The sequence below is a fragment of the Gadus morhua genome, chromosome 8, assembly GCF_902167405.1.
Source record: "Gadus morhua chromosome 8, gadMor3.0, whole genome shotgun sequence".
Classification (NCBI taxonomy): Eukaryota; Metazoa; Chordata; class Actinopteri; order Gadiformes; family Gadidae; genus Gadus; species Gadus morhua.
The window spans coordinates 15879205-15888283 of NC_044055.1; the positions used below are offsets into that span (position 1 = coordinate 15879205).

The 9079-nt window shown below is 50.7% G+C and overlaps 1 protein-coding gene across 2 annotated transcripts; it reads right to left on the minus strand.

The window, feature by feature from the left end:
* Positions 1-1455: 1455 nt before the first annotated feature.
* Positions 1456-9013, minus strand: psmb5 (proteasome 20S subunit beta 5). 2 transcript variants are annotated; one of them, XM_030363799.1, is made up of 3 exons: positions 7136-7384; positions 6269-6575; positions 1456-2406 (listed from the first exon to the last, which is right to left on the minus strand). In XM_030363799.1, the coding sequence occupies exons 1-3, from the start codon at positions 7343-7345 to the stop codon at positions 2123-2125; spliced, it is 801 nt and encodes a 266-aa protein (XP_030219659.1). In that variant the 5' UTR covers positions 7346-7384; the 3' UTR covers positions 1456-2122. The 2 variants fall into 2 exon arrangements, 1 of the variants encoding a protein (XP_030219659.1); XR_003977666.1 differs by lacking the exon at positions 1456-2406 and having other exon boundaries at positions 6270-6575; positions 7136-9013.
* Positions 9014-9079: the final 66 nt, after the last annotated feature.

A 9079-nucleotide genomic window follows, 5' to 3' on the forward strand; every position in this document is an offset into this window, starting at 1 on the left:
TAGGATTTGAACCCAACTGCCAGGCGAGGGATATTAGTGCCCTCTAGTCTGCTACGTTACTTATTCATAAGGCGGTTAGAACAAGTGAGGTTTCTTAAAGTACGGTAGAAAAAAGCCTTAGGGACGGAGCATCACCAACGGCAGATTAAATATGAATTCAAAACACAAAATGAAATGACGAGAACATCGATCGACCCAGATAAAGAGGAGACTCAGTTGCCAAAGACATTGATGCTACCAGAAGATCAAACAACCTCACCGTACACACACAGAATATACATTTATACACATTACAACCTAAGTCCACCCGGTAATCAGAGGGAAAGGGTGTAAAATTCAAACAAAGGGCAGTGTTTTTTTTCTTTCTGTGAATCACTCTTCTCCCCCCGCGTACACGTGTTTGCAGAACTCAAATAACTCCTTATCTAGTAATTATGGCCCAACACTGTAGCCCATTAAAGTAGGCTTTTTCATTGTCGGAAGTGACTTTTCCAAGGGACGCTGACGACTGTGAGGCACATGTTAAAGTGTCACATATAGCCGTTATAAAATAATCACTTAAATAGGCCTGTAGGCTATGCTCCTACCACATGTCGTTATGAGAATAGGCCTAACCTTACACCTTGCACTGCAATGCTCGATTTTCTAGTTTAGCCGTGGAATACTTTGAGGACATAAGTATTATTATGTAACTTATTTAATCATGCTCACCTTAGTTTTACGCCCTCCCTTGCTGTGTAGCAGGGGCACCCCGTACCTACATTCAAAAGAACTGCGTTTGCTGGACTTCAATAACCAGCTCATTTCCCATTTATCGAAATCCCATTTCTGTTCCCATCTGCCAACTAGTCACCTGTGAAACTAGTTTTTAACCACGGCTCCGAGGCAGGAGAGGTCTACTCATCGCCTTTTATTGGTGTTTATCCCAGACCGTAAAATGCGCTCGAGTGGCACCCTCGCGCTGTGCGGGTCGTTACAATGTTGGGAAGAACAAAAAAGAAAGAAAACACGCGTGGGCTGAAAAAAAAAAGTAAAGTGCATTTCACATGCAATTAAATGGAAGAATTTGTGTAAGCAAAGTGGGAGAACAGGGAGACATTTTGAAAGACTGAAAGGGGGGAGCATGCGGGGATGGGTACAAAATACATTGCACAACTCACGAGGCGCAATTAGAACAGAAGATGGCCCGATGCAATTAAGCAACTTCCATTTAAACGGGGCTCTTGTTTCTGCCAATAAGCGACGCGCGTAGGCTGCAGAACGCTGCCGAAACAGGAGTTGGTGGATCTAACGACAGTTGCCAACAGCTGTGGGAACAGATGACGGCGCTGTAAACAGAAGCAACTACATCAAGGGGACGGGTGTCGGAAGATCAACTCTCCATTCAGAGTATGCACTGGATAAGAAATATTAAAGTTAACCGACAGAGAAAAAATGACAAATGACACATGCACATTCTGGAAAAAAACAAGGTGTCATTTATTAATTAGAAAGGATGTTGTTTAGCAGGTTACATATTCAAGCGATGTACTCCCCTCTTCAGCCTAACAATCATCACTCCCTACGTTTAGGTGTGTGTGTGTGTCCGTGTGTGTGTGTAGTCAGTTGACAAGTGTTCCTGTCAAAATAATCTACAACATTAAATGGATGCTTTTCATTGGAGCCCAGTGACGAGGCAAATTACTCACAACTCATCCTTCGCCAAACAAACCCATCTGCCCTCCCCACAGATCAGCACTACTTTCACATCGCCCCCCCCCCTTACACAATGTGAACATGTACTGAACAACAGGGAATATAACGCAGCCTTTGTAACCCATGAACTGCTGGGTCAACTGGGAACAGTAGCGCTCTGCTATTCTCTAATAAAACAGAACTGCTTTATACGCGTGATGTGGAAATATATAATAACCGGTCCTCAACATTGAATACAAAGAGGTTGGACCATTGATGTCATTGGTCTGACATGTGGATCGCAAACGAGTCCATTTGTGAGACCGCCATTTTGGTTCACAACACGCGTAGCAAGCAGCGCTCTCCTCCATCAGAAAACAGCCGCAACTGGCCGTTCCCTTTTGACTCCTCCACCAGCTCCTCCTCCTCCTCCTCTGTGCCTCCTGCTTTACAGCTTCTCCTGGTACTTGTGGTGCAGCAGCAGCACGTCGTCCTGGGAGACGCGCGTCCAGCCCTCGCCGTGCACGTGGTACAGGTTGACCTGCCCGCCGCTGTAGGCGTCGCGGTACGTTGCCTGGTAGATGGCGCGGCGCCCCAGCTCGCACGCGTCCTCCACGCTCATGTCCTGCCGCAGGCCGCTGTCGATCACGCCGTAGGCGTACATGGAGCCCGAGCCAACGGCGAACAGGTCGCCGCACACGCGGTTCCCCTCAGAGTCCACGTAGTACAGGCCTGGAGGGGCGAGACGGAGGGAGAGGAAAGAAGGGAGGAGAAAGAGTGAGAATGGAGGCAGAGGAAGGACAAGGGAGTAGGAAAAATGGGAGTACCACAGAGCAGTCACGGAGGACAGCTCACCTGACTCAGAGTGGAGTTCTGGGTCAGGAGAACACAAGACCTCAAAAATGCGTACGCATACTGCCCACAGCTTGGTTATACACTACATTCGGACAAAATTCACGCACACACATAACAGTGACATCCAGCAGCCTGGCTTTCCTTAAACCACAGAGCCTACACAGGGCCCACCAGAGAGAGGGGGCGGGGGGGGGGGTTGGAACAGCTGTGATTTCATGGAGGAGGAACAGGAGGGGTGTGGGGGTGTGTGTGTGTGTGTGCGCTGAGACAGCCAGATGCCAACAGCTGCATCCTGTCCATGCGAGGTGAGGCTGGCCACGGAACCTGCTGACACGGCGCGCGTTCCAAAAAGACACAGCCGCCCCCGGCTACAGCAGCAGCAGTACAGGGTATTGATCTGGCCCAACACACCAAAAATTAACTATCGACCAGTAACACGAGCTGAGCAGGTGACCTCCCCCGCCTCTTCCTGCTGGAAGGAAGGAGGGCGAGTGGCGCCCGGAGACGCTTCCTCTCGCCTTCAGACAAGGACGGCGCAACACAAAGACATGCATAAACGCTCTCGCACACGTGAAACATATGTCCCCATATAACCTAGTAAAAACATGGAATCACGCAGGCCATAATGCAAGCCCTGCACTGCTGATCGGTGCAGCTTTAGACAGTTGTTCAGGTATGCAAAGACAACAAAAGGTCGTCACCACAGGCGTATCCAGAAAACACCACACTTCCCGTCCATACAATTCTTCAAAAGGTATTTATACAATTTGAAAATTTGGCCCCCCCATAAGTCCACGGACAACAAGCATGTACACAGCCCGCATCTTGTCGTTTGTGGACACGTGCAAGTGATTTTTGTCCATCTCGCCGTGACCCGGCCGAGATGAAAGTGACGAGTGAGATATTGGGCAGTTGGCGACAGCCTGCGACCGCCCTCTCACTCCCGACAGATGGCCGAAAGAAAAGTACGTCTTTTCTAGCAGCGTCACAGGGCCTAAACCTGTTAAGACACACACACACAGCTCTCCCACACATACTCCCACACTCAAAACTGAACATTGCGAATAGCCGACACGTTTTGGTGAGAAAAAAAAGGAAACGCGCAGTTCCAACTGAAAAACAAATGACTGTCTATTAGTCATGGAAACGAAAATAACGTGGACGCGGGCAATCGCTTTCAGCGGGCAAATTGCACCTTCTCCATCCAGTCGCTACCTGGCGGCTGGGATAATCACCCTGCGTCTGCCGAGTGAACAGCGCCGCTGGCGTCGCCGCCGCCGCCGGCTCCCGGCCGTGCCCCGCGGAGGAGCTCCGCTTCCTCAACAGCCGTAAACGCAGTCATTAAATAAACGTTTAAAAAAGGACCCCCCCCCACGACGCGCAAGCCGGGCGCTCAGAGCCAGGCAGTCTCCCGAGCTCAGTGCCAGCGCTGATGGGGAGAGGAGATGAGAGGATGATGGGGACGTCTTTAGAAAGCCCAAGACGAAGCAGTGCGCTGCCGTCACGGCAACAGCGCACCTGGATCCTTTGAGGAGCCGGGCGAGGCGCGTTTTAGGCGATGTACGCGCCACATGGTTTGCTGCCACCTTGGTGGCATTGGGCCAACATGAAAAACGAGGAAAACTGAATAAAAAAAAAACAACCGCAGAGAAAATTCATGAGTCTGGCGTTTGAATCAGAGAGCGAGGGGAGCGGCGGGCGCGGCCGCCGTCGGCTGGCGGAACGTTCCGCCAGCCGACGGCTCCTTCCACTCCATAAATCAGCTGACAGGTGGATAAGCAGTTTTTTTTTTTTTTTTAAAGAGTGCCAGCATCCACTGCAGCTGGCTCGATGGACAACTACGGGCGGAGGTTGGGGGGGGGGGGGGGGGGGGGGGGGGGGGGGGTAGGGTGGAGGTTTGTCAGCTTTAAATGAGCTTTGCGTCTTGTCTATGGACGGCAGTCTGTCGACGGTGCCCTTTCCCGTACAAAACACATGACAGGCTTGGGGCTGAAATGAAACCAGAGAGAACACGAAGGGGGGGGGGGGCGAACGAACGGCCGCCATTATATATCAAGGCACCGTCTGCCTAGCAGGGAGAGGCGATGAAACAGCGGCACTACGGCCCTGTTTTATGACAGGATGTGCATTCCGCCGTGGTTCTAAGAGACGGTTTGGACTACAGCTGGGTCGGCACCAAGCGTTTTGGGTTAAGATGAAGACTTCCTGCTACCATTTCTGGGGAACCCCGCCATTCCAGCGCTGGATTGACATCATCATTATTTGAGGGTCAACCATTAGCCAGAGGAGGGTGCTGTACAGCAGGTACATCCCTGTACAAGGGAGTCGAGACCCTATAGGAAACTACCATAGGTCAAACTGGGTCCTTGATCACTTCAGTCACAACCCGCATTGTATTAAAGCCTTCCACCGCAGGGCGGTAGCGGGCCCCCCAACAGAGTAAGTGCTCTTGACGTGATTGCGGCCGGCTAATGCGCTTCCGCCCGTAATCGCAATTGATTTCATTAACATGTCATTTACCTTTCCATTCAATCACCGCCGTTGCCAAGGGTGACCCAAGGCGACAGCAAGAATCCCTCGCTCCTATCGAACTTATGCGCCGGTTGTTATTTCTACGATTGATTGGGGCCCGTGATTAACCACGCCGGCTCCGCCGGGCCGGGTTACCGGTCTTTTGTCCCGTGGTGGACGGCCGCAGTTTCCCTCGGAAGCGCTGGCCATCGATCAGCGGCGTCAGGACTGGCGGGCGGCATTATGCATGCGACCCAATTGTCCGGGGCTGTGACTCTGTGTCCATCATCGTCTGGGACCTCTCTCCCTGGCCCGCGGTCACAGCCTCATTGATTTGCCATTACTGTGTCACCGTGGCGACCTCTTTAAGCACACTGGCCGTGATATACGGCTTCTTGGGTCCTTGCCGTGGTATCAAAAGATAAAGAAATAAATAAATCATCCCTCACGACTGGAGACAGGGATATTGTTTAGCAGAGCCTACAGTGCCATCTAGTGTCGGAAAACGGTAACTACAGTTGGATTTCTACAATTCTGCCATCACACCATGCAAAGAGATGCACCCCGATGTGGGTGTCTTGCAGTCACCATGAACTTAAAAGCATGGCTTTTCAACCTCTCCAGAGAAATGTATTATTTCGACCAATCATCATGTCTTCATTCCCCAATAATGTTTTTTCTTATCCAAATCGAATAAAAAAAACAGCCTCTTTAATCAAATTTCAGGTTGCTTGATTTTCAACCAATACATAATTATTAAGTGTCCACTGCGTTACTAACATCCATGCTTACGACGATTACGTAGGTATAGAGGCCTGTAAAGAGTCAATAAAGTGCTTTGAGTGGCCATTAAATGCTAGACAAACCAATCAACCGCTCTAAGGTTTGGTTGACCTTGCACAGTTGAGCGCCGCCATCCTGTCAGCCGCAATATGGGCCAAATAGATTTTTAGCCCTCACTTCATTAAGCAAGTGGTGAGGTCTATTTCAAACGCATCATTTTATTGATCGCTAGATTGTCTCAATGTCACTTCCCTTTCCTTAATGGGTTTAATGGGTTGTTAACAGCGGCCATTTACTCACAGTATTGGAGGGGCAGAAATGGTCTGGAGTACTGCAGTGCAAATGATTGCAGTGGAATGGGATGGTATATCACCAACGCCATGAGGAGTTTTAATGATAAAACTATAATAAATAAATGTCAACACACACACACAGTAACATTTACCTGGTCCTCTCTTGTCCCAGCCGCACACCATGGTGCCCATGCTGAGCCCCATGCCCTTGTACTGGTACACCATGTTGGCCAGCAGCTTGGACGCAGCCGCCACGGAGATGCGCTCCTTGTTGCGGAGCTCATAGACGCGACACTGTCGGGCCAGCAGGCGCTCCCAGAAGCTGCAGTCGGCCGCTCCTCCGGCCATGGTGCCCAGCAAGTAGGGGTTTATCTCGATCACCTTCTTGACCGTCTGGGAGGCGATGTAGGCGCCCGCGGTGGCCCTGGAGTCCACGGCGACGATGACGCCATGGTCGAACTGGGAAAGATAACGGACGTATTGAAGTCATTTTTGTAGTTTCCCTTATAAGTTTTGAGCGTGCTCAATTGCCGTTTCCTCAATGCATCATCGTGATTCTGATGTGTAACGTTACGGTTATTATTATAACTCGATAAGTAAAGTTTGATTTGGAAGTATAATCAATTGTAAACAGCTCAACGCTTTGATGTCGCTTTATGTGCAGCAGGTCAGAAACACTGGATACGTCAATATTAGGCCTGTTTGATACACCGTGAAATAAGAAATGAAGTTGGAGTTCACTTTATGAGGCGAGCAGACTTCTCAGCAACAATAACCACACTGTCATCCTCGGTGCGGCGGCATTAGATAGGCTAACAAAGCTAACGATGGATTTCTCAAGAGATCCCGAAACACAACTAGCTTACGACTTTTCAAAGACATTACAACTTCTGAGGTGGTTCAACATTTCCAATACACGTTAGCCAGGTAAATACGTCCTGCGTTTAAATGGAGAACCGGAGAACCGCAGAACCAGATACAAAGACAGCCGGCTAACAGCGCAGCGTTAGCTAGCTTACTTTGAACGCTAAGGTGGTGGTGCCGTGGAGAAACTCTATCTTCTTCTCCACGTCGTCCTGCTCCGCAGAGCCAAGCGCCCCTTTAATGGCGAAGCTGAGGTTATCTATCGATGTAGGCTCGGCGGCGAGTCCGCTGCCGAAAGCATAGGATTTGTCAGTATCAAATGAAAAATCCGCATAATCACTGCCCAACACACTAGCGAGCGCCATCTTTGAAACTAATAATCGTTCAATGGACTTCTTTGGTTTACAATATATGGTTTGGTGGTGCAGACAAAATATGACAGCGCCCCCTATTTGCGATACTTTATGAACAGCACAATTAAAATAGTGTTTAATGCATTCTATACAGTCTATAAATATATGGTTTAGTGCTGATATATATTCCCCTACGAAAATAAATAAAGACATATATAAAAATAAATACCAAAAAGAAAAGCTTGCTGCAACACATTAACAACACACAATTTATTAATAACTACCAAATAACAACAGGGTTCATAAAATAAAAACTCAGTCAGTCTTTCTACATCTTTCCTCCACTATCTTCCCTATCTCCTCCTTTCGTGTGTAATATTCCTCTTTCAGGTCCTCTCTGTCTCTGCGACTCCAACCCTTTTCCGTGATGTAAACGAGGTCCACGTTATTCCCAGAGTACGCGTCCCTGTGAGTGGCTCGGAAGACGGCCTCCCTGGCCAATGAGAAGGCCTCCTCTCGGCTCAGGGTCCACCTCAGGCCTCCATCCAGGATCCCGTAGGCGTACGGGGAGCCTGACCCCACGGAGAACAGCTCCCCTTGCAGGCGGGCGCCATCGCTGCACACGTAGATCACCTTTGGGCCTTCTCTAGCTGTGGAGGAGGTGGAGGAGATGGAGTAGGGGGAGGAGGAGGAGGAGGAGGAGGAGGAGGAGGAGGAAGAGGAGGAGAGGCCAGACTGTTCAGAGACAGGACTCTGGGTCACGTGACCCGGAGCCGGAGACGTCCCTTCTATCCGAATCAGTGCTTCCGTTGCGGTTGCATCCCCGGATGACCCCGCCGAGCCCTGGTCCACTCCATCACGGGGACCTCCATTTGGTCCCTGGTCCCACCCACACAGGGTGAGGGCCACACACACATCCGTCCCTTTGAACGGATGCAGCATGAACGCCAGCAGCTTGGCGGTGCCACGCACCGACAGAACGCGGCCGTGGCGTAGCCGGTACAGCCGGATCTCGCGTTCCAGCGCCCGCGCCCACAGCACGCAGTCGGCGCCGCTGCCGGACGACGTGACCACCAGGTGGGAGTGGACGGGGATGATCTTGTGGACCTCGGGGCACGCCACGAGACCCCCGGCGCTGGCCCGGGTGTCGGCCGCCGCGATCACCCCGCCCTGGAAGACAAAGCCCAGGGTGGTGGTGCCGTGGGTCAGGGGGAAGGGCCGCCGGACCGTGGGCATCAGGCAGCGGGCGGCGGAGGCGGGAGGGAGGCTGAGGTGGAGCGGCGGTCCGTCGTCCTTGTTACTCAACTCCGATCTTCTCCGTCCAGAGTGGTTGTGTTTGGGGATGCCTGGGGTGGAGGAGGCTGGGTTTTGTAGAGGCGGAAGGAGAGATGCAGGAGTCCAAAGGTGTGGGTTGTTCCTGAAGCTGCAGAAGTCTTCTAACGCCATGGCTGAGGAGATCGGGAAAGAGTACCTCAACTCACCAAATAAGGTTATAGATCTAAAGTATTTTGTAAGAGTCAGTTGAGTTAGTCAGTCAAAAGCAAATAATCTTCAAGTTGTGAGTAACATCAAGGTCTTCTCGAATGAACATGAATGTCTTCCCAGGAAACAATGTGGACATCCTCCAAGCTTGCCCTCTCTCTTTGCTTATTATCCATCAGATACCATACATCTCAGGTCAACGCCAAAGAGTGCAGGAACCATTTGACCTGATATACCAGGCTTTTTATAGTGCTGTAAAACAAT